This window comes from Lycium barbarum, chromosome 6 (genome assembly GCF_019175385.1).
Source record: "Lycium barbarum isolate Lr01 chromosome 6, ASM1917538v2, whole genome shotgun sequence".
In the NCBI taxonomy this organism is placed as follows: domain Eukaryota; kingdom Viridiplantae; phylum Streptophyta; class Magnoliopsida; order Solanales; family Solanaceae; genus Lycium; species Lycium barbarum.
In genome coordinates, this window is record NC_083342.1 from 3,260,468 (window position 1) to 3,285,086 (window position 24,619).

At 33.1% G+C, this 24,619-nt stretch overlaps 3 protein-coding genes across 7 annotated transcripts; 1 reads left to right on the top strand and 2 right to left on the bottom strand.

The window, feature by feature from the left end:
- Window positions 1-4,206: 4,206 nt before the first annotated feature.
- Window positions 4,207-8,817, bottom strand: LOC132600485 (uncharacterized). The gene is made up of 3 exons (XM_060313689.1): window positions 8,662-8,817; window positions 4,771-4,890; window positions 4,207-4,682 (listed from the first exon to the last, which is right to left on the bottom strand). Exons 2-3 carry the CDS (start codon window positions 4,851-4,853, stop codon window positions 4,547-4,549), a joined length of 219 nt encoding a protein of 72 aa, XP_060169672.1. The 5' UTR covers window positions 4,854-4,890; window positions 8,662-8,817; the 3' UTR covers window positions 4,207-4,546.
- Window positions 8,818-12,763: 3,946 nt separating this feature from the next.
- LOC132600486 (STOREKEEPER protein-like) lies at window positions 12,764-19,653 on the top strand. 4 transcript variants are annotated; one of them, XM_060313691.1, is made up of 3 exons: window positions 12,764-13,142; window positions 14,672-14,686; window positions 19,147-19,653. In XM_060313691.1, exons 1-3 carry the CDS (start codon window positions 12,846-12,848, stop codon window positions 19,438-19,440), a joined length of 606 nt encoding a protein of 201 aa, XP_060169674.1. In that variant the 5' UTR covers window positions 12,764-12,845; the 3' UTR covers window positions 19,441-19,653. The 4 variants fall into 4 exon arrangements, with proteins under 4 accessions (XP_060169674.1, XP_060169673.1, XP_060169675.1 ...); XM_060313690.1 differs by lacking the exon at window positions 14,672-14,686 and having other exon boundaries at window positions 19,120-19,653; XM_060313692.1 differs by lacking the exon at window positions 14,672-14,686.
- Window positions 19,654-21,734: 2,081 nt separating this feature from the next.
- On the bottom strand, window positions 21,735-24,215 carry LOC132600487 (cyclin-dependent kinases regulatory subunit 1-like). 2 transcript variants are annotated; one of them, XM_060313694.1, is made up of 4 exons: window positions 24,089-24,215; window positions 23,905-23,993; window positions 23,357-23,417; window positions 21,735-22,144 (listed from the first exon to the last, which is right to left on the bottom strand). In XM_060313694.1, exons 2-4 carry the CDS (start codon window positions 23,955-23,957, stop codon window positions 21,992-21,994), a joined length of 267 nt encoding a protein of 88 aa, XP_060169677.1. In that variant the 5' UTR covers window positions 23,958-23,993; window positions 24,089-24,215; the 3' UTR covers window positions 21,735-21,991. The 2 variants fall into 2 exon arrangements, with proteins under 2 accessions (XP_060169677.1, XP_060169678.1); XM_060313695.1 differs by having other exon boundaries at window positions 23,905-23,978; window positions 24,089-24,169.
- Window positions 24,216-24,619: the final 404 nt, after the last annotated feature.

Sequence of the window (24,619 nt, forward strand, 5' to 3'; positions counted from 1 at the left end):
TGCTCATGTTAAATCCTCCGAAAATACACTACTTTTAAAGGATCCGACATGCACCTGACTACATTTTCGAAAGCACGAGCAACATGGGTTTCTGAATGAACATACACTGAAAAAGCAACAACACAATTACCAGTTTGAAAGGATATTAGATAAGACTTACTATTACCAAAAATGAGCATTATTTCTTTTGTAACACTGATGTTCAGGCCAGCTAGGGCTTTCCTCGATCGACTATCCCTAAAAGAATCACTCTCAAACATGCCATTTTTCTTCATTAATCCGAGCTGATTTAAGAGGGAATATCGACATCACAGTAGCTTTTCTCCAGAACATAAGGAGAGTAAGCCAGTTTCAACTGTCATTTTACTGAATATGGAACTGGGAAAATAGAAAGAAAGGGAAAATCTAAAGTGACTTCAATTACCAGCAAACTACTAGTTTCTAATTAAGAAATGTATGTTATTTCTTAGGGTAAGTTTTGGTGCTCAGGTCCAATATCACGCGATCCTGTGTTGATGTAAGTCGCCTGATCAGGTGGCAACGGCTTTGATGAATCGATCACTGGAGTTTCCCTTGACGATCTTGACCTGAATTAAAACCAAGATAACTTTATCAATAAAGCAAATTGATATTCGGCCTAAAAATACATATATTTAGCTATTAGTTGCCTCACATTTTAATACTTTTAATTGTCCGTTGAGTATTAATGATATTGATTTGTGCTTAATATTATATTTTTACTGTGTAGAAATAAAGCGATGTGAAGATGAAAAGATTTGGAGTAAAATTGAATAAAAGGCGGAAGAAAAATAAAGAGGAAAAGAGAGGGAGACAAAGTGGGAGACACTACCCAAACTTTGAAGAAACATACCTGGCAGAACGTGAAAAGAAGAATGGAAAAAGAACTTTGGCAGCAGTAATGTGCTGCTCATGCGTCGCACACTCGACGCGGGAGAAAGTGTCTCTGAATCTTGGTTTGTCTGATCAGTCCGCGTTGCACACGCGACGCGAGCCCGCTATTTTTTTCTGATCCGAGTTGGATTTGGTTTTTAAAAGTCCAGGCCTTTTAGTACTCTATAAATACATATTCTACACAGTTTTTACATAATTTAGGACAACTTTTGACATAGAGAGAGCTTAGAGCCGCCGTGAAGGCCGGAGTTACAGGGTTTTATCTTCTCTTCTCTGTAATACTTATTTTGACGTTTTTATTCGGATGATTTGTTGTTTTTCTTCCATGTCTATATGGAGCTAAACTCTTTAGTTCTAGGGTTTTGACACAAACATGAAAGTTGACGTTTGATTATCGTTTCTATCTATTGGATTTCCATCTTTTGGGTTGCTTATTTATTCTTGTGCTTAATTGTTTGATTACTTGATCACTAATTGAACACTATCTGTGGTGCGTGAATTGGACTTGAGAGAGGGAATTCACGTATGTAATAAGAATAAATAGAGTTTGTTCGATATTATCGTTTCGCTACTGAGTATAGAGATATACCCTTTAGCCCTACTTAGTTGAACACGGAAAAATAAATGCGTTCTTGTTACCTTTGACGACCATAGAGATATAGGCGTTATAGTAGCATCTACAGGCTTATGAGTAGTTCGAGAGAATATCATAAAGTTACAATTAACCCGTCAACTAGTAACCCATAGGTAGAAAGATTTGAAGACTCAACTGGATTGTTAGTGGTCATAGCCCTAGATCTATCTCTTTTCCGATAAAAATTCGCTCTTTCTTGGTTGAAGTTCATTATTTTCTTTCTTTTATTTTTAGTTAGTTTACAAATATAACTTGAGATTTACTTCTTGTTTAGATAATTAGCATCAGTTTAATTTAGTAAATAGTTAATCATAAGTCCCTGTGGGTACGATATCTGGACTTTAAAATCCTATATTATTTGTACGACCGCGTATAATTGCGTGTGCGTCAGGGAGTAACACAAATACTATGAGAGATTACTACCTCATTATTTTTTACTAGCAACGAAGTTTTACTTACCCCATGTAAGATAAAAAGTAGTTTAAGCTACCAACTGCAAAAATAAATAGCAAGTCATGATTGGCAACAGCAATGATATTGAGCTTTCGAGACATCAAGTGAGATAAAATCAGGTAAAACATGTAGCATTAGTGTCGAAAAGTGAGATATATATATATGCCATGAAAATGTAGGGGTAAGGTGTGGTGAAGCCAGGATTTTCACCCAGGGGGTTCAAAAATATGAAGAAGTAAATATATGAAGGAGCCAAGGGGGTTCAACATCTATTATATTGACATAAAAAAATAATTTTAACCTTGTATATACAGTATAATTTTTCACCAAGGGGGTTCATCCTGGAGCCCACCTAGCTCCGCCCCTGATAAGGTATGTGTGCATCCTACCCTCCCCATATCCCACTTGCATGAGATTACACTAGTATGATGTTATTGTTGTTGTTGAAAATGTCACGATATGGCACACACGCTTCTCACCTATAATTAAGCAGAATGAGTAACAACTTATGCCTTTTTGTTCAAAAAATTACCAACACACGAACTTCATTTCAACGTAAATGTGAAGTTTATGATTCTGTATTTATTTAGTATTGCTTTTTTGCAGCAAAAATAGTAATTTACAAATACTACTGCAGCAACTATTTTTAGTTGTAGCAATTTATAATATGTTCTATAACTTGATCTCCTGAGTCCGACACCTAAATGGCACCTTTTTCAACAAAAAATTTCAAAAGGGGTCCTTGGCTACACCATAAACCAAAACGGGTTTATCGTGTAGCCCTACACGATTTACCCAGAATTGTAACGGCTCCCGTCTGTTTCCTTCTCCTATTTTTTTTTTTTTTTTTTTTTAAATTATACTAGGCAAATCGTGTACCTTAAGAATGGTGAGAAAAACATATTGAAGAGAGATCACAATATCTAGCCCCTTTAATTTTGACATCTCATTAATATATATTGTTGCTTGATGTTTATATGATTTTAATAATTCCGTTGGCTTAGTTAAAAGTTATGTTGGTTGATGCAAGTTGGAGAGCTTATGTAACTGTCTGGGAATTGCAGTATGCAAATCTTTTCTTGATAAATAAATATTAGATTTATCATTTTGGGCGGACCATCCTTAAAATTTATAGCAGTGTAATTTTTTTTAAAAAAAAAACTATTAGTGAATTTAACACGTAATAAATGTTACCAAAGTGTTCATTACAATCCAGAAATTGCTGACCAATTCCTACTCTACTATTGACTAAAGCCTATACACAACATAACTAGCATCTAATAAACATAAAAACATTACATCAGAACCTAACTTCATACTATGGAAATGAGTTCAATGATGCAAGATGCTGCTGCCAGCTGGGAAACTTGTTGCCTCTGGTGTGTATATGCAGTGCAATCTCTCTACCAATTCTGTCTGCAGAAGTACTACCACACTGAAATCTGAGCTTGTTTCTGTCCCTCCATACCAAGTAGACAAACATACCAAAACATAAGAAACTATAGCCCAGTATCCAGATTTCCTCTTAGCTTAACTGGTCACCCATTGTACCTCAGCTTGCCAAGTAGTGACTGGCTTGGACTGACCCAGCCATGTCAGCAGCCTGGACCAAATAGATTTCACATAGATGCAATAAAAAAACAAGTGCTCAAACAATTCATTAGCTAGACCACAGGAAAAAAATGTTTGAGGGACCTAAATTTGACTGGCAGGCTTACTATCTTCTCTTTAGGGAAGATCATGAGATGAAGCTACCATACTTAAAGGCAAATAGAGTAGGGGTACAAGATTTGCAAAAATTATTTTTGCAAATCGTGTACCCCTACACAATTTGCTAAAAAAACCTTTTTGTATAATTTTTTTTTTTTTTTAAAAAAAATAGGAGACAGAAACAGACGGGAGCCGTTACAATTTTGTTGTTTATCGTGCAGCCAAGCTGGACTCTTGATCTACAACTCCCGCATTTGGCCAGTTTTATACTACACATGATATGTCTATAATAGTGCTAGGTTTTGACGCAATAATAGTGCAAGATTATTTTATCACGTGTTTGATTGGTGGGTTAGAAAATAACAATCCTATGGGATATACTAGAATGGTTGGATGACATAGCTAACTGAAAATGCATTATAGTTATATGTTAGATTACTTTAGATTACTGAAAGGCATTTTTCTATTGATCCTACATGCTGCACATTACAGAAAGCTGTTTCTGTACGAAAAATTTACTAACAAGGCAATAACACAATTATATGTCTGAAATGAAATGATATGAGAAAAGGGTCACTCTTTTTTTTGAGACTGGTAACATGTAGAAAAGGGTCACTCTTTCCCTAAAAGAACATCAATTTATATTTATAACAGTGTTGTTCAGGCCAGATAAGGCCTCCTATCCCTAAAAGAATCACTCTCAAACTTGCTAGTTTTCTCCACAGCGTAACGCAGTTTCAACAGACTCATTATTATCTCTTTACATAAAATAGAAAGAGAAGGAAAATTTAAAGCAGTCTTCAATACTAGCAAACTAGTTTCTAACTAAGAAAGTTGTTATTTCTTGGGGTAAGTTCGATGATCAGGTCCAATATCACGCGACCCTGTGTTGATGTAAGGCCCACGAAAGGTTGCCTGTGGTGGCAACGGCTTTGATGAATCAATCAATGGAGTTGCCCTTGACGATCTTGTCCTGAAATTGAAACAAAGATAGCTTTCAATAAAACAATAATATGAGAGATTACCTCATTATGTTTTACTAGCAACGAAGTTTTACTTACGCCATGTAAAATGGAAAGGATAAGCCGCCAGATACAAATACTAGCAAGCCTGTGGCAACAATGACATTGCGCTTGCGAGACATCAAGTGAGATAAAGGAGGATGTTTTAGTATCTAATAACTGGGAGAAAGAAAAAAGAAGAGAATAAGTGAGAGCCGAGCTTTTTTTCCAGGAAATAAGAACCATTAAATTTCAGTTACAACTCCTATAAAAAACAACAGATGCAGCATCATATTATTAGAAAACAAATACTGCAATTTGTTTTTTACAAGGAGAATCAAAATACTACCTTAAAGTGCTAATTACAATTCTTTCAAGAAGTAATTTTTTTTTTTTTTAGGTGAAACATTGTGAAAGATAAGTGTTTAGCAGTGAGGGGCACAAAATTAGAAAAAGAGTTCCTTCTTGAGGTTGATGTACATAGAGAAGTCATTAGTTCACATCAATATTCACGTTTTGAATCTAAATATAGTACTGCATACTACGAAAACAGATATTAAATCATAGTGGTAGTTCAGGAGTAAGATAAGAAATATGGTGATTGATTGTGATAAAAATATGTTACAGATCAGACATAATAATTCTTAACAACTTGAGTTAACCTAATACCCCCATCTATTTTCACATAAGTACAGATAATTAATACAGAGCAAATACCATAACATTTCATATGCTCCATTAGCCTTAAGCTAAATTTAAATAATACAAGAAAACATTTAATATTCCTTCGTCAGAGCAAAGGTTTTGAACCTATTCATTATCATGCCTGATTAATATAATTCAGCTGCTTCATACATCGTATATAATGTGCTTATTACTGATGGGTTCAACATGCGAATTTATACTATGGAAGGGATTTTCCATCCAAGGGGAACCCCTTTCTTTTTACTAATAACTGTGGTGTCCAGACCAGCTTGCGCGCACCTCGACTAAATCCACGGGATATATGCCACCTACCACCGGCAACAGGTACCAAGGGGAACCCCTTTCAACCACGTGAGATCATTCTCATCATGATTGACCCCCAAGCCCCACCCCAGCCTCCCCCCCCCCCCCCCCCAAAAAAAAAAAAATAATTTGGGATTACACTGGGTATGTTGTTGTTTGGATCCACTATCCCAACTACAAATCCTATTTGTGATGGAATCATTAACTAAGCTATTAAAAAATGTCTGTCAAAGCACTAAAACGCGTGGCCTAGTGGTCAATGAACAACAACAACATACCCAATATAATTGAGGAGGGTAGGATGTGCGGAGACATTACCCCTAACTTTGTGGGGTAGAGAGGTTGTTTCTGATAGACCCTCGACTCAAAATGAAATAAGACAACAAAATAGCAAGATATAAAACAAATGCAGCAACAAAAAGTAATACACATTGAAGAATATGCAATAACGAAATAGTACTACTAAAAATAAGAAACTACGTGATGACTAGATAATACTACTAAAAAAGAGAAGTTGAGATGAGTAGGCTAGCCCTCATCCTCTCCCGCACAAAGTGCGACAACACTCAGTTACCTACTAACCTTCTGCCCTGATTCTCGACCTTCATATCTTCCATCTAAGGTCAATGAAGTGGTGGGAATTTTGGAGACTAATGTTTAAATCGGAGCATCAAATCCCAGCAGAGACAAAAAACCTCTAGGGGTTTATTCTCATCTACCTAAGCCTTGGCTGCAGAGTCGGTACATGTGTTGTGGAGAGGTAGTAGGTATCCACGGAATAGTCTAAATGAGCACAAGCTCGCACCACATTTTTATAAGAAACTTTTTTTCAAAAAAAAAAAATCGTCCAAAGCAATTGTTTGAGAGACTTTGGAACAAGCTGTGTGTCAGGAGAGAAGGTACACATTATACATTTCTTATTTGCTAATGACACATTAATTTCCAGTGAATCTCAATCTCAACAAATCAGAGCACCGTTTCAAATGCTAATACAGTTTGAGGCAGTAACATGAGAAAACCAAAACTGGTTTGGAAGGTGCACAATATACACAATTTTGTCAAGGTGGGAGAACACACAAGGTAGTTGAACTTTTCACAAATATTGGTCTTGTTAGAAGGATGGTTCAAGGTTGGTTAACTTTCCAAACTAGCTATATAGAGATTTGTAAGAAAGTTGATTGGAGAAGTGGCTGGAACTCAGAGAGTATCCAATGTTTATGTTTTACTAGTTTCAACTATCTCCCTTTAATATCCCTAAATTCACTAATCAGAATCACAGCTCAAATTCACATCAACCTAATCTTAGATTTAATTTTGTCATTTTGTGGTCCACTTCTTGTCTGCTTCCAGCCACAAAATGAATCCAAAAATACCAACCTCTAGACTTGGCAATACTTTACTAATTCTAAGTATCTCATTCATAATAATAAGAAGAAAAAGTATGCATCTTGGAACCAAAACTAGAATGAATCATTTCAGCAGTGACCCATGTATCTTAACTAGCTACGGGTTAAACCAAAACCCACTATTTTTGTCCGGGAACACAGATATATATGTGACAAACACTTAAAACCTTACCAAATATCAGATGCTGAACCCATAAGTTCAGAAGTACAATAAGTTCAACTCTAAAAACTTCAAAAGTTGAACTAATCAGGTTTAAATCCTGAATCAGCTTCTGCATTTTAATACATTCCAAAAAGCCCACAAAGTTCCATCAATCAAAGGTCAAAAATTTCCCCAAATATACTGAACCCTTCCAACAAGATCAGATTATATACTCCCTCCGTTTCAATTTGTCTGTCTTCGTTTGACTTGGCACGGAGTTTTAAGAAAGTAAAGAAGATTTTTGAATCTTGTGGTATAATATACCAAAATGCCCTTGAATCTTGTAGTCTTAAACATGTCATGTGAGATGTTAAAATTAAAGAGCAGCCAAACAGACTAAAAAGTAAAGTAAGACAAACAAATTGAAACAGACATAGTAAACTAAGAGTTTTTTTCTGTGTTCACTTGGCACGGAGTTTTAAGAAAGTAAAAGAAGACTTTTGAATCTTGTGGTATAATGTACCAAAATGCCCTTGAATCTTGTAGTCTTAAACATGTCATGTGAGATGTTAAAATTAAAGAGCAGCCAAACAGACTAAAAAGTAAAGTAAGACAAACAAATTGAAACAGACATAGTAAACTAAGAGTTTTTTTCTGTGTTCACTTGGCACAGAGTTTTAAGAAAGTAAAGAAGACTTTTGAATCTTGTGGTATAATGTATCAAAATGTCCTTGAATCTTGTAGTCTTAAACATGTCATGTGAGATGTTAAAATTAAAGAGCAGCCAAATAGACTAAAAAGTAAAGTAAGACAAACAAATTGAAACAGACATAGTAAACTAAGAGTTTTTTTCTGTGTTCACTTGGCACGGAGTTTTAAAAAAGTAAAAGAAGACTTTTGAATCTTGTGGTATAATGTATCAAAATGCCCTTGAATTTTGTAGTCTTAAACATGTCATGTGAGATGTTAAAATTAAAGAGCAGCCAAACAGACTAAAAAGTAAAGTAAGACAAACAAATTGAAACAAACATAGTAAACTAAGAGTTTTTTTCAGTGTTTACTTGGCACGGAGTTTTAAGAAAGTAAAAAGACTTTTAAATCTTGTGGTATAATGTACCAAAATGCCCTTGAATCTTGTAGTCATAAACATGTCATGGATACTCAATTTTTTTTTTGTCATTTTAATTGTTTTATCCTCGATTTGTTATTCCACCCTCTGTCACGTATAACTTATCCTGATACTATTTTTAGTCGAATCTAAAAAACTAAACCTTTATTCTGAATTTTAAGTCAAGAGTTATAATGACAAATCCAGAGAGTTATACTCCTATTACAGTTACAAAAAGCAAAAACCAGAACTTTAGGGACTGAATTCAATGAAAATTAAAACTTTACCAGTAAGAATCTATGGAAAACTGAAGCTTTTTCTGCTTCGATGGTCTCTTCTTCTCTATGGGCTGTATCCGACCCGCTTGATGATTTTGGTGTTAGTTGCTAAATGAGAAATTGACAAAAATAGCCCTTATATTTGGTCGCAGGTTCAAAAATAACGGCCTCATACAATTTGAGTAGAATCTTTTATATATTTTTTTTCAGGTCTCTATATATAAAAAATAAAAATTTCTTATAAAAAGGTTATAAAATTAAAAAAAAATTATAGAGGGCCAAAAATTTATTTCTCCTTTTCTTAAGTATATGCGCTCAATAGTTTTGGTTGGGCGCGAGGCAGCAGTTTTACGCAGCACACAGGGCGAGGCGTAATCCTCGAGACAGGAGGCGTAAGTCACATGAATCTACGGGGCCGTATGTTTTATATATTTTCAATTTTATAATTTTATTACTAAAAATAAGCAAAAGTGAAATTTTCATTGAAATTCTGCAAATAAATTCAAATAAATCACCAATAATATAAAAAGAATTATTATAAATATTATTTGAGAAAGGTAATGACAGAAAAAATGATAACAGCCTAGATATCTTTAAATGAAATCTTCATATACTTTATAATCAATCTCCAGATTTCATAGTCCTTCCCGACCTCAACTAATATTTGCACTAACTTTTATTTATATATTCAAAGAAGGAGAGGGACAAAAAGTGTAAGAGCAATGACAAAAATTGGATAAAGTTGCTTCACGAAAATAGTGCTATAAAATCTCTATCGTATCAATTCAGGCATAATCATCTAAAAAAAAATATTTATTGCAGTGTTGTTTTCTATTAGACTTGCTTTATTTATTTATATATTTTAGGAAAAATCACTATAACATGATAACATAAGTATAAACATCATTATACCAATAATAAAAATTTATAATTTATAGGCAAAAATACTTTTAAAATAATAAAAATCAAATTTATCGCCCAAGGCGTACGCCTTTTCGCCCGGCGCTTACGCTTTTGCCCCCGGGACTTACGCCCTATTGATCTACGCCTTTCATTTACTCCTTGGAGCATTTTTGGTATGCCCCGCCCCGAAAATGTCTCTGAAACACTGCTTTAAATTAGTTAAAAATTAATATATTTAGTCGCTGTCAACAACAATACCACCAATATATTACAACAACATACCAGTGCAATCTCGCAAGTGGAGTCTAGGGAGGATAGGATGTAGCACACCTTACTCTTATCTTTATTCTTTATGGAACAGAGAGACTGTTTTCGATAGACCCCCGGCTATTACAAGTGGAGTTTGGGATGGGTGGTGTGTACGTATCTTATCCTTCACAAATACCTTGTGAAGATAGAGAAGTTATTTTTTTTATAAGCCCTCGAATCAAGTAAAGTATATTAAAATTGAGCATGAAAAAGGAAAAAACGATGGAAAAAAGAACAGTAGCAACTAGCAACAACAAATTCATTACTATATGTATAAGAAATCTACTCCTCTCTCTATCTCAATTTATGTGAAGGTGTACGGTAGGGAGTACTGGTCAAAAGACAAAAAGCACTACAAATTAACGTAGCTAATGATTTAAAATACTAAAAGAAAATTGAGAAATTGCAGTCAATGTTTTAAAAGGCGGAGGTGTGAGGCAAGACATTTTACTTAGCACGGGGCGAGGAGTAAGTCCCGAGGCATGGAGCGTAAGCCCCATGAATCTTTAACTATTTAATTTATAATATAGTCAAATAGATAATGTAATGATATAAAATTTGTTATGAAATGCAAATCAATTCTAACATCTTACTTTCCAACAATAAAAGAATCACAATTTCTTAAAATACATTATTATCATACTATGCAATTTACCTCCAGTAACGGTAGCTTTTGCTCACATTTACAGACGCCGAATACAATCGGCTCCACCCCCACGGTGTCCCTTATTCTCGTATACAGAAAATAGTACAATTCAGTGAACAGTATCGAAATAATCAATAAACTTTATGTGTATTATAATTAAAACATCACCCCTTCTTGAATAAAAGCAAAATTACTTTAAAAGAGGAAAATAATAAAACATGATAATTTTGAGACATAGAAAAAAAAACATAAAGACCAATGATAAGTGAAGATGTAAAACTCATTTATCTATTTTTAAAATAAATGTTAATTGCTATTCACACTCACGGTATTCTCAATTAGTAAGTACGCAATACTAGGGCTTGTTATTTGACTTACTCTCAATCTTCTTATTTCTATAGATGAAAAAACTATTAACCATCATTTTATTAAAGAATTATGAGGGTCAACAGTGTTAAGACTAAGGAATTTGACACATAATTTGTGTAAGAACTGTTAGGCAAGCCCCGAGCATCGAACGTTAGGCGTATTTAGGGCGTACAGTCGGGCATTTAGGGCGTAAGCTTCACAGAACTAAGCCCCACACGTAAGCCCTGAGGCATTTTGCCAATGCCCTACCCCGGGGCGAGCCCGAGGGGAGTCCCAAAACTGCCTTTTAAAACACTGATTGCAGTTGAAGAACAAAATATTTGGCTCTCTAAATAGTAACACTTCACATAAAATTAGACGGAAAGAGTAAATATTTATAAATATGTAATCGTGAAATTAATTATTACTATTACATATTAATTTAACGTTGTTAGAAACTCATATTCTTAAGCCGAAAGTCTATCGAAAACAGCTCTATCTCTCAAGCTAGGGGTGCGTACACTCTAACTCTCCAGACCTCACTTATGGAACGTTATTGTATTAGAAACTCATAAACTTCAATCTTTAATCGGCTTGTTTGCATGCTCCATAGTCCATACCCATGCTCTAACCTTTGTTTTCTTTGTTAAATTTTATACTCCATTAGATTAAGCAGTGTCACGTAAATTGAGACAGTGGGAAGAGTAAAATATAACTTACCATAGGTGAAACAAACACCTGCGATTCCACTTTAGTTCACAACTCCCAACTGTTCATCGTTTCAAAATCACATCTTTTTCTCCAAATTTCAACTTTCATTTCCAAAACACATCAGCAACAAAACCATGACCCACCGTACAAAGTCCCCAAAATCACCTTCAAAATCATCTACACCCGTCACCAAGACAATCTCAAAATCACCAGAAACTCACAGCAGAGTCTTCACCGAAAACGACAAAAAAAAAAATATGTTCATTAGATTTGACGGAAATAGTGGGAAAGAAATCTAACCATAAACACTAAGAAAGTCTCATCAAATTCTAAATTATACAACACAAAAAGCTCCATTAAACACTAAAAATATATAAAGAAAAAAGCCGAAATAACACCTCAAAAAGCTACATCAGGCTCTAAAAATAAATCAAATAGTAGAAACTGTAAAAATTTCAAAAATGTGAATCCCGTTAATTTCTTCTTTTTCTTTTCTAACAGTTCCCGTCAACTTAACAGATAGAGTTCAATAAATATTGAATCCCGAGACTAAAACAACTACTTTGGTAAATTTAATCATAGCTGCACAATGCATACTTACTTAAAGCACTATTCCGAACCTACTCTCAAACATAAAGGACCCTTTCTGTCATTTTCTGTAAATTAAGATGGTTGGAAAGATTAAAGGGAAAAGGGTCAAAATGCTATTCACTTTGGGAAAAAAACTAAAAATATCCTCTGTTATAAATTTAGATCAAAAATACTTTTTCCGCCATTAAAGTTTTTAAATATATCCTTATCTTAACGAAAATTCCTAAATCTCTCAAAATAACTCAATTTTATTTTTAAATCCGCTCCATTTAAATTTGACTCAACTACATAAAAAACTCATATGCAATCAACTTATTCCCGAGTCTTACATTTGGAGCCACTAGACACAGGAACGGGTAATCCATATGGAATTTTTATTTAATTGGGTCGGATTTAAAAATAAAATCGGATTATTTTGAAAATTTCCATTTAGACAGAGGTATATTTGAAAATTTTAACGACGGAGGAATCCTTTTTACCCAAATTTATAATGGAATATAATTTTAGCTCTTTTTTTAAAATAGAAGTGTATTTTTGACCCCTTTCCCAAGATTAAAATGCAATTTAACATAGGTTAACCACGTGTAATTCCACCTTAAAGTTCACAACTCCCAACTGTTCACTCTTCACTGTTTCAAAGTCACTTCTCTTCTCCAAATTTCAACTCTCATTTCCAAAACACATCATGACCAAAACAATCTCCAAATCACCAGAAACAACACACAGCAGAGTCTTCACTGAAAATGACGAAATCCAACTCCTAAAAACCCTTTTAAAATCCCCAAACAACTCATCTGGTCTCCCTGACAGCAATTTAACAAAGACCCAAATTGCAAAAAAGGTTAAAAGACTTAAAGAAAAGTACCACAAGTTTGCTAGAAGCAAATCCCTAATTAAAACCCCACATGATGGTAAGATTTACGAAATTGGACGAAAAATTTGGGGTCGAAATGCTGCTAAGGAAAAAGAATTGCATGAAAAGGTAACATACTGTCTTTTCTGTTGGTTAGAGTTATGCTGGTATTAGTAATATATGAATTAGTTATGAGTTAATCTATGTATTATTTTATGCACGAATAAGTTAGGCATGGTCATGTACTCCTGGCTCACAATAAGTGTCCATTTAGAGCCTGTTTCGATGGGCTTATGCTAAAAAAAAAAATATGTTGGGTAGTCTAACTTATTTTTTTTTGGCTTATAAGCTGTTTTAGATAAGCTAAGTCAAATGGTCCAATTATTTTTTTGAGCTTATTTTAAGCACAAAATGACTTTAAGCTGACCAGCTAAAAACTTAAAAAAGCTGAAAACAGCTTATAAGCAACTTATAAGCCAATCCAAACGAGCTCTTAGGCTTTAGCACACTTCTTGAGAAAAATACTACTAACTCATAGAAAAAAATAGGCATTTTGACTAAATGACCCTTAATTAAAATTTGCATATTACTATTAACTTGGCACGTTAGTATTTGGTTATCAAAAATGATGGAATCCAACTCCTCAAATCCTTTTAAAATCCCCAAACAACTCCTCTAGTATTCATTACAGCAATTTCACAGAGACCCAAATCGCAAAAAAGGTTAAAAGACTTAAAGAAAAGTGCCACAACTAGAAGCAAATCCTTAATTAAAACCCCACATGATGGTAAGATTTATGAAATTTGGGAGAAAAAATTGGGGTCGAAATGCTGCTAAGGGAAAGGAACAAGTTGTAGAATTGCATGAAAATCAAGAAAAGGTAACATATTGTCTTTTTTGTTATCTTTCTTTTGGTAGCTGGTTCGAGTTATAGATGTATTAGTAATATTAGTAATATGAATTAGTTATGAAGTAATCTATGTATCTGCAGGGTTTAGTTATTCATTTACTCCCTCTAGTTCACGATAAATGACCACTTAGCCTTTAGCACACTTCTTAAGAAAAATATTAACTCTTAAGACCCGTTTGGCTATAAGAGTTATTCACTTTTTTCCGGATTTTTTTTTCACTTTTTTCAACAATTAGTGTTTTGCTATGAAAATTTCAAATACAACTTGAAGTTAAAACAAGTTTTTTCACTTTTTTCACAAACAAAACAAGTACATTTCAACAAAAAAAAAATATTATTTGCAAAAATTATGGCCAAACACAACTCCAACTACAAAATTCGAAAAAAAGTGAAAAAAGTTTTTGGTTTCTTTGGCCAAACGCCTACTTAGAAGAAAAAAATAGGCATTTTGACTAAACTACCCTTTAATTAAAATTTGCATATTAGTATTAACTTGACACATTAAGATTTGGTCACTATAAATGACGAAATCCAGCTCCTTAAATCCCTTTTAAAATCCCCAAACAACTCCTCTGGTCTCTGTTACAGCAATTTTACAAAGACCCAAATCGCGAAAAAGCTTAAAAAACTTAAAAAAGAAAAGTACCACAAGTTTGCTAGAAGCAAATCCTTAATTAAAACTCCACATGATGGTAAGATTTACGAATTTGGGCGCAAATTTGGGGGTCGAAACGCTCCTAAAGGAAAGGAATTGCATGAAAAGGTAACATACTGTCTTTTTTGTTATCTTTTTGGCTGTTGTTCACTTGATTTATACTCTTTAGGGGTCGTGTGGTAGCCGGTATTAGTAATATATGAATTAGTTATGAGGTAACTATTATTTTATGCGCGAATAAGTTATGTAGGATTTAGTTGTGTCCACTTAGCCTCTACCACACCCTTAAGAAAAATACTAACTTCTAAAATAAAATAGTCATTTTGACTAAACTACCCTGACTTAAAATATTAACCTGACACATTAGGATTTGGTCACCGAAAATGACGAAATCCAACTCCTCAAACCCCTTTTAGAATCCCCAAACAGCTCCTCTGGTCTCATTAGCAGCAATTTCACAGAGACCCAAATCGCAAAAAAGCTTAAAAGACTTAAAGAAAAGTACCATGAGTTCGCTAGAAGCAAATCCCTAATTAAAACCCCACATGATCGCAAGATTTACGAAATTGGGCAAAAAATTTGGGGTTGAAACGCTGAGAAAAGGACCAAAATCATACATTATGTTTTGGTTTGGATCAAAATCATACATATTCTTTCACATGGAGCACTAATAGTACATTATGTTTGCATAAGTGGTGCACTTTTAGTCAAACTCCCAAATATTTTTTTAGAAATTTAACGGAAAAGAACAAAAATGCCCCTAAACTTTTAGAAAAGGTATAAAAATACCCTTTATTCATCTATTTTGCTAAAACTACCCCTCAATTCAACTTTTTGGCTCATTTATTCCCCTTGACTAACGGACAACACTAATTTTTTTTAAAAAAATATTTAAATTGCACATGACATTTTATTACTGAAAAATTGATTTATTTTTTTAAAAAGAAATCTGAAAAATCGTTATTTGTAGAATAAGGAAAAATAATTTTTCAACATCCGTTTCTTTAAAAAACAAATGTAGTAAGCCTTTTATATATATGAAAAAAAAAACAGAATTGGATTTTCATTAAAACATGTGGAATTTTTTTAAATTTGGAAAACTTTTTTTAACGAGTAAAACCTTGACTAACGAACAACACTATTTTTTTTTCTTTTCAAAATGTGAATAATTGGATTTTTATAAAAATCTGAAAAAATTAAAATTTTTATGGAAAAACTGTGTTTAAAAAAAAAACCAGAAAACTATCTTTTTTTAAATCTAGAAGAAAATTATGGAGTATTTGTTTTGCACATTTTACTTAAAAAAAACAATCAGTTTTTCAGATTTAAAAATTGAATTTTCTAAAAAAAATGGGGTTTCCACCCGTTAAAAAAAAGTTTTCCAAATTTAAAAAAATTCCACATGTTTTAATGAAAATCCAATTCTGTTTTTTTTTTATATATATAAAAGGCTTACTACATTTGTTTTTTAAAGAAACGGGTGTTGAAAAATTATTTTTCCTTATTCTACAAATAACGATTTTTCAGATTTCTTTTTAAAAAAATAAATCAATTTTTCAGTAATAAAATGTCATGTGCAATTTAAATATTTTTTTAAAAAAAAATTAGTGTTGTCCGTTAGTCAAGGGGAATAAATGAGCCAAAAAGTTGAATTGAGGGGTAGTTTTAGTAAAATAGATGAATAAAGGGTATTTTTATACCTTTTCTAAAAGTTCAGGGGCATTTTTGTTCTTTTCCGTTAAATTTCTAAAAAAATATTTGGGAGTTTGACTAAAAGTGCACCACTTATGCAAACATAATGTACTATTAGTGCTCCATGTGAAAGAATATGTATGATTTTGATCCAAACCCAAACATAATGTATGATTTTGGTCCTTTTCTCTTGAAACGCTGCTAAGGGAAAAGAATTGCTTGAAAAGGTAACATACTGTCTTTTCTATTATCTTTTAGAGTTATGCAAGTGTTAGAAATATATATATGAATTAGAAATGAGGTGATTATTATTTTATGCGTGAATAAGTTATGCAAGGTTTAGTTATCTCCACTTAGTCTTTACCATTAAGAAAAATACTAACTTCTAGGAAAAAAATTTAGTTATTTTGACTAAACTACCCTTATTTAAAATATTAACTTGACACATTAGAATTTGGTCACCGAAAATGACGAAATCCAACTCCTCAAAGCCTTTTTAGAATCCCCAAACAGTTTCTCTGGTCTCATTAACAACAATTTCACAGAGACCCAAATCGCAAAATAAACTTAAAAGACTTAAAGAAAAGTACCACAAGTTCGCTAGAAGCAAATCCCTAATTAAAGCCCCACATGATGGTAAGATTTACGAAATTTGGGGTCGAAATGCAGTTAAGGGAAAAGAACCAGTAGTAGAATTGCATGAACAGGTAGCATACTGTCTTTCTTGATTTATACTCTTTAGGGGTTGTTTGATAGCTGGTTAGAGTTATGCAGATATAATTAATATAGGGATTAGTCATGAGGTAATCTATGTATTATTTTATGCGCGCATAAGTTATGCAGGGTTTAGTTATTCATGTACCCCCTCTGGTTCACAATAAGTGTACATTTTGACTAAACTACCCTTAATTAAAATTTGCATATTACTCCCTCCGGATCAAAAAGAGTGTCCACTTACCAAATCAAGAAAGAATTTGTCTTATTTTTCCAGATTTGCCTTATTAAGTGTTATGTGATCAAATCCTAATATCTATTTAATTAGGGGCAGTTTAGTCAAAACCTACTTTTTTCCTAGGAGTTGGTATTTTCTTAAGGGTGTGCAAATGGCTAAGTGGATACTCTTTCTGATCCGGAGGGAGTACTATTAACTTGACATATTAGGATTTGGTCACCGAAAATGACGAAATCCAACTCCCCAAACCCCTTTGAAAATCCCCAAACAACTCCTCCGGTCTCCGTTACAGCAATTTCTCAGAGACCCAAATCGCAAAAAAGCTGAAAAGACTCAGAAAAGTACCACAAGTTTGCTAGAAGCAATTCCCTAATTAAAACCCCACATGATGGCAAGATACGAAATGGGGCGAAAAATTTGGCCTAAATGCTGCTAATGGAAAGAAAAAACTTGTAGAATGGCATGAAAATAAAGAAGTTTCTGATGATGAAGAAGAAAAGGTAACGTATTGTACTTCCATGATCTCTAATGTTAACTATTCTAATGGGCAACTGTCTTTTCTGTTACTCCATCTGTCCCAATTTATGCGGCACTAAAGCTAGTTTTAGGATAGAAGGGAAGCTTTTCAAACTTAGTGATATAAAATAAATCTTGATGTTTGTGTGGTTGTAATTAATTTCATTAAGGGCAAAAGTTAGAAGGTAAATTTTGAAGTTAACTTATTTTGAAAAGTAATACTCCCTCCGTTTCATAATAAGTGGTGTTTTTAGCTTATGCACGCCCCTTAAGAAATTGCTCGCTCCTAGAAAATTGAGAGTGTTTTTACTAACTTACTCCTTATCAAATTTTACCTGTTTCTAAGGCCCCGTTTGTCCATAGATACCAAAAAAAAAATCACTTTTTTTTTGGAATTTAGGAGTTGGAGTTGTGTTTGGCCATAGTTTTTGAAATTGTAGTTTTTGGTGAAATGTAGTTGTAAAAAAGTGAAAAAAGTGAAAATTTTTGAAAAATAAGTTTTTTGAGTTTTTGGTATTCCGGAATACAACTTCAAGTTGTATTCGGAATTCTTATGGCCAAACGCTGAAAAGTGAAAAAAGTGGAAAAAAAATTTGGAATAAAGTGAATAATTCTTATGGCCAAACGCCTACTAAGTTTCCTCTTTCCTAGAAAAGATACTTAATGATTCTTGACTATGTAAATAAGGGTAATTTTGAAAGAACAAGACCAATTTCTTCTTGAAATCCAAAAGCACCGCTTATTTTGAAACAAAATGAAAAGCCTAAAACACCATTTATTTAGAAACGGAGGGAGTATTCTTTGTGGGACAAACAAAAAAGGAAAGTGTTTCACATAAATTGGAACAGGAGGAGTATCTTTTTGGGTGTTGCTCACTTGATTTATACTCTTTAGGGGTGTTTGGTAGCTGGTTCGAGTTATGCAAGTATTAACAACACAAAATTTAGTTATAAGGAAATCTATGTATTATTTTATGCATGAATTAGCAGGATTTAGTTATTTATTTGTTAGTTATTCGATCTTCTTGCATAAAATACTCCCTTCGTTTCAATTTGTTTGTCTGATTTTGATGTGCCATGAAGTTTAAGAAAGTAAAAAAGACTTTCGAATCTTGTGGTGTTAAATTAAATATGTAGCATGTACCAAAATGTTCTTTAATCTTGTGATCTTAAACATGTCATGTAGAAAGTTAAAATGAAAGAGTTGCCAAAAAAAAAAAAAATTAAACGAACTAAAAAGAAATGTAAGACAAACAAATTGAAACGTAGGGAGTAATATATAAATTCTCTCATAACTTATACATTTATTAGTTATGCGAGTTTTAAAGATACAAATCAAACACCGTATTAATTTTATACATGAATAACTTACCTCGTACCAGTTATCAAACATGGTATTTCTTATGCAGGAATTGCATGAAAACCATGAAGTTTCTGAAGAAGAGAGGGCAATTGAAATTGAAAATGTGAATTTGGATGATTTTCCGTTTTTGGTGAATGAAATGACGACGAATTTTCAGAGAAATGACTATTTTAAAGAAGGGTTAAGAAGATTGGGGAAGGAGAAATTGAAGGGGATGAATGAGAAGTGGATGGAGTTGAAATTGGAAGAATCTGAGCTTATGGTGAACAAGGTTCAGTTGTATCATGAACATTTGAAATTAGTTGTTGAAGGTTCAAAGGGTTCTAGTAGCAATGAGTAGAATGAAAATAGAAAGGTTGAATTTCCAAATCTGGGAATTTGGTAGTCCTTTTTCAGTTTAACAAAAGAAGAATAGGATTTGAATTTCTTTTGGTGTAGGTCTGTTGTAGAATTGTTGATGGTAAATGGCAACATTGCAGCTTACAAGAAGTGTTGTTGTAACATAGTGCAATTTCACCAAATGTTGTTCTAATGGAGAACTTTCTTTTCTTTATTTTTGGGGTGTTGTTCTTCATTTGATTTATAATATCAGTTCGGTAATTTCAGTTGTTTGATTTTAAAAACGTGAACTATACTAAAGACAATGGTGGAAACTCTTTAATGCTTGAAACTGATGAAAATTGTCTAGGGTTTTCTGAAAATGAGTACATATTTGATATGATCATTCAATATTTACCAGAGTATGTACACTCTACTTTTTAATGCTTAGGGTAGAATTATAAATTATTCAATTTTAGGTTGGAACTTGGAAGTATTCTATTTGGCAACATTGATGGTCAAATAGAGTTGGAGAGGGGTTCTTTGTCTGGCAATTACTATAATTAGTCTACAGCTTCTTTCAACTATGATTTGAATAGGTTGCACTACCTCATATGGGAGGGGAGAAATGGTTTTTTAGGCCTTTACCAAAAAAAATTAGTTTTATGACTTTTTTACAAGAGATCAAAACATGTAAGAGATGGAAAAAATTAATTCTCTTCTATTCAAATTGTAAGAGGACAAGAGATTTCATTTACTCCTATAATTGAATGGGAACTGCAGCAACCAACAATATCGGTACCAAAACTATTTTCTGGAATTTTAAACAATAGTTTGAAGGCGGAATAAACACACATTTACATCACTTCCACAGAGGAAAAAAAAAAAAAAACCAATAGAGAAGATATCCCCATGACTGAAATTACACCAAAGGTAAGGGAAAAGAATTTTCAGTTTGATAGAGAGAGTTGATTCTTGGTTTTATACAGCCAATGAATTAATTCCCCACTTCAGTTCAATCTTTGCAGTGACATGATAGATTGATAACGCAACCAAGGCCAGTTATCCACCGTTAAGCTTTTGAAAGTCATTTGAGTACCAAAAACAAAAACAAAAAAAAAGTGAAGGTTTAAAACTAGTCAAAATCAGATGACCACATAGATCTCACAAGAGATTATAAAAATCTTGGAATTGTACAAACTCACTTTATGAGTTCATTTATCAATCAAAACGGAGAACAGAGGAGTATTATCTATGGGTGCCAAACAAAATTAAGCTATCATCAGAGTCTAAACTACTACGATTCAATCAGTTTACCTTATCGGTTCCTAAATAAGGACGGAGGGGTAAAAGGAATTTACAATTCTAAAATTAATGAAGAAAATCCAATTCTAATATGCCCATACATTTGTTTTAACGAGTAAGAAAAGAATCACACATTTCTTCCACAATATTTGATGTAACAAACTTAATGCATTGAGAACTCTGCTGAGAAACACAGCAAAAGGCCATCCAACTAGAGGAACCTCTTCACAATAAGGCCTAGATGTAACACAATGATGTTTTCAGTTAACGGAAATTAGATCGAATATAGTAAAGGGGAAGCTCAACAGATGGGGAGTCAATTTCCTCTCATTCAAGTCAACAGGGAAACACAGTAACATGGTATAATAATCAAGATATGTCATGTTGGAGTACTTGCTCACAAAATTGGTAAGATGAGAATCAGGTTGAGTGGTCCTGCACATTGACGAACGCATTGTATTCAATGAAAAACATGTCCTACAAACTCATGACCTGAATAATATGGTTCATATTCAGCATCTGAGATGCAGAGTCGAGTACTGATCTAACTGACACTGAGCTAAACTAAAAATCTGTCTAATAAATAGTCCCCACATAATCTGATAGACACATATCAAGCATCTGAAATAGTGCTAAAACTAATAATTAGACTAGTAAATAGTCCCCACAAAATCTAATAGACTCACACCATAAACAGGGTAGTTTAACTAGAGCAACTAATAAATTTCCCCTAGATTCAATCTCTTAATAGTGTTCTCTTGACGTGAAATGTTTCAACAAGTCACAAAAGTCATATTACTTGGTTAAAATCACCATCGTGTTCCTTTTGAGAAGTTAAAACTGACCAAAAACCAAATGAAAACAAACAGATAGTAGTGGGTGGGTATGCATCAAACTACTAGAAAGGTGCCAACAAAAAAAATGTAGGGCATCAGAATCACAACTAAAAGAATGTGCATCTCCACCAATACATAACAAACAACCAACTAAAGAAGCGCAAACAGGTCAAAATCCATCAAGTGAAACTTCATAGATCACCAAATTCTAAGCACACGGATATGATCATTTAAAACGCAGGATTTCAATACCTAAACTCCACAATATGAAGAGCTAAACATGACACAGTACTTAACATCTTTAAAATCCAGAAGTCCAGATATTTAACTAGACATCCATAAGCTATCATATCATTTCTAGATGAAATGAACGGTTACTATCTGTATATGATTTGATACTCATTACAAACAAGAAACGAGAGACATGTTTCTTCACTTGGCAAGCATAGCTTGCTGAGCCTGGTTCTCTTGTTGTTGCTGATAGTTCAAAGGCCTCCTGAAGAGCATGATATGTGGCTCTGGTCGATGAATAGCATAATGCACCCATCCTCTGCTCTGCTGAACTCCAATTGCCCGCCACTCGTTCTAATAATCAACCAAATAAGGCAAACACAACGTAAACAACATGCAATACAGAAATCAAAATCAGTCTAAACAAAGTGGTACAAACCACAGTGAGTTTTCAGTTAGTGCAAAAGGACTACCTAAACTAAATAGCAGACACGATATCATTGATTAGCATTTGAGTTGGGATTTCAATTGAAGAGATTCCACCAAAATGAAAACACACAACATCATTGCCTATCATCTGACTTATTATTTCAATTTGAAGAAATTCCGAAATGAAAGCACACAACTGCACTGATTATCATTTCAATTGAAGAAATTCCGAAATGAAAACACAACAACATCATTGATTTTCATTTGACTGCGCATTTCAATTGAATAAATTCCAAAAGGAAAACACACAACTTCATTGATTAGCATTCGACTTAGCATTTCAATTGAAGAAATTCCGAACTGAAAAAACACAATGTCATTGATTATCATTCGACTTAACATTTCAATTGAAGAAATTCCGAAATTAAAACACACGTCGTCACTGATCAACTCAGCATTTCAATTGAAGATATTCCCATATGAAAGCACACAATATCAGTTATTAGCATTTGCCAGTTCAACTACTCCACGAAAATTAAAAAGATACAACAACAACAACAACCCAGTGAAATCCCACAACGTGGGGTCTGGAGAGGTTAGAGTGTACGCAGACCTTACTCCTACCAAGGTAGGACCGGCTGTTTCCGAAAGACCCTTGGCTCAATAAAAAGCATAAAAAGAGGTCAGATAAGGCTAAGAGATTCAAAGCAATATAGAAATGAAATAACGCAAACGACACAGATAACATAGGATAATCAAAGCACAAGAAATAACAGATAATAGCAGAAATCAGGGCACAAGAAATCATACTGCGATAATGCGACTACTAATAAGAAAGGACAACGAGACTATCTACTAGCCTTCTACCCTAATCTGAGTCTTCCAAACCCTCCTATCTAAGGTCATGTCCTTGGTAAACTGTAACTGCGTCATGTCGTGTCTAATTACCTCTCCCCAATAAATGGAGGCTTGCTTCCGGAGTATGAAGAAATAGCAGGCACGATATCATTTATTTTGATTAGCATTTCAATTGAAGAAATTCCAAAAATGAATGCACACAATATCAGTGATTATCATTTGCTAGTTCAACTATGAATACAATCAAAACCCTAAGAGTAAAGGCGATCGATCACTCACTTCAGAGAGAAGACGATTCTTAGGAAGCAATTTCGCTACATCTGGAGGTAGAACAACATGCCTGCAAATCCAAAATCAAAAAAAAAAAAAAAAAAAAAAAAAACTCCAAATTACTAATATAATTGCGAAAAAACTAATCGGAACACAAAAACCACAAATTCTCGATTATCAAAACACTACAAAAAAAAATAGCAATAAATTACTAAAAGTTCAAACCGATTAAATAAACACAATCCAAATCCAGAAAAACAGTGTATTAGTGGAAAACAAAAACTACTAACTGTCGATTTCAAAAACACTACAAAAAAGCAATAAACTACAAAATATTCAAACCGATTTAACTAAAAAAAAAAAAAAAAAAAGAAAGCGGAACACAAAAACAACTAAATCTCGATTTAAAAAAACACTACAAAAAACAATAAATTACTAAAAAAATTCTAACGGATTAAACAAAAGGTAACATCAAAATAATTTACGAAAAAACTACAAACACTCAATTTCCAAAATACTTAAAATAAAAATTCAAATTAATTAAATAAAGAGTATACCTGTACTCGTAAGTATCATCAAAGTACTTCTCAGAATACTGGATCTGTCCCATTTTTTTTCACTTCAAAATTAACTGCAAAAAAAAACACTAATTCACAAAAACAATTATTAATTAAATAGATCTGTAATAGAAAAAGGAAAGAGAAAAAAAAAACCTAATTTTTCAGCTAAAATAATTATTACCTCTTTGTTGTGTGATAGAGAGTGGAGACGAAAATGAGAAAAATGAAAGGAAAAATGGATTTTAGTGCTTTATGACGTTGCCCTATTTAATAAATAAACTAAATTGTTTTATGCCTCATTTAGAAGTTTTTAAATTATTATAAAAGGAGAATAACGTTTCATTTTTAAAATTTTGAATTTTGAATTGTTTCCCGCTTAATGTAAAAATAGTTGCTTAGTTCTAGAACCTTCCATACATGATATGGAATTCGTTATTTACATCAGAAATAAATCTGCAATTTTATATTTATAAGATTATTTAAGTGTAAAATGAATGAACTGCAAAATTACCTCAAAATTTTATATTTATTGAGGATTTAAAAAAAGAAAAATCCACAAAAGTTGAAATTGAGTTATAGGTTTAATTCCAATTATTCGGATGGATCTTTTGTGTATTTTCTCTTAATTTTTATGAGATACTATTAATTAGTATTTGGTTTGAAATCGTCCTCTGCATAGCACTTGCATATCTAATGGGACAATTATTTTGGG

Bases quoted from the DNA above. Each gene is read 5' to 3' on its own strand.
- LOC132600487 (XM_060313694.1), bottom strand. From the start codon at position 23,957: ATGGGACAGATCCAGTATTCTGAGAAGTACTTTGATGATACTTACGAG. The intron at 23,418-23,904 runs GTATACTCTTTA...TTGGATTTGCAG, and splicing joins GATGATACTTACGAGTACAG to GCATGTTGTTCTACCTCCAG. The intron at 22,145-23,356 runs GTGAGTGATCGA...GTTGATTATTAG, and splicing joins AGAATCGTCTTCTCTCTGAA to AACGAGTGGCGGGCAATTGG.
- LOC132600485 (XM_060313689.1), bottom strand. From the start codon at position 4,853: ATGTCTCGCAAGCGCAATGTCATTGTTGCCACAGGCTTGCTAGTATTT. The intron at 4,683-4,770 runs GTAAGTAAAACT...TTTCAATTTCAG, and splicing joins TCCTTTCCATTTTACATGGC to GACAAGATCGTCAAGGGCAA.
- LOC132600486 (XM_060313690.1), top strand. From the start codon at position 12,846: ATGACCAAAACAATCTCCAAATCACCAGAAACAACACACAGCAGAGTC. The intron at 13,143-19,119 runs GTAACATACTGT...ACCTCGTACCAG, and splicing joins AAAAAGAATTGCATGAAAAG to TTATCAAACATGGTATTTCT.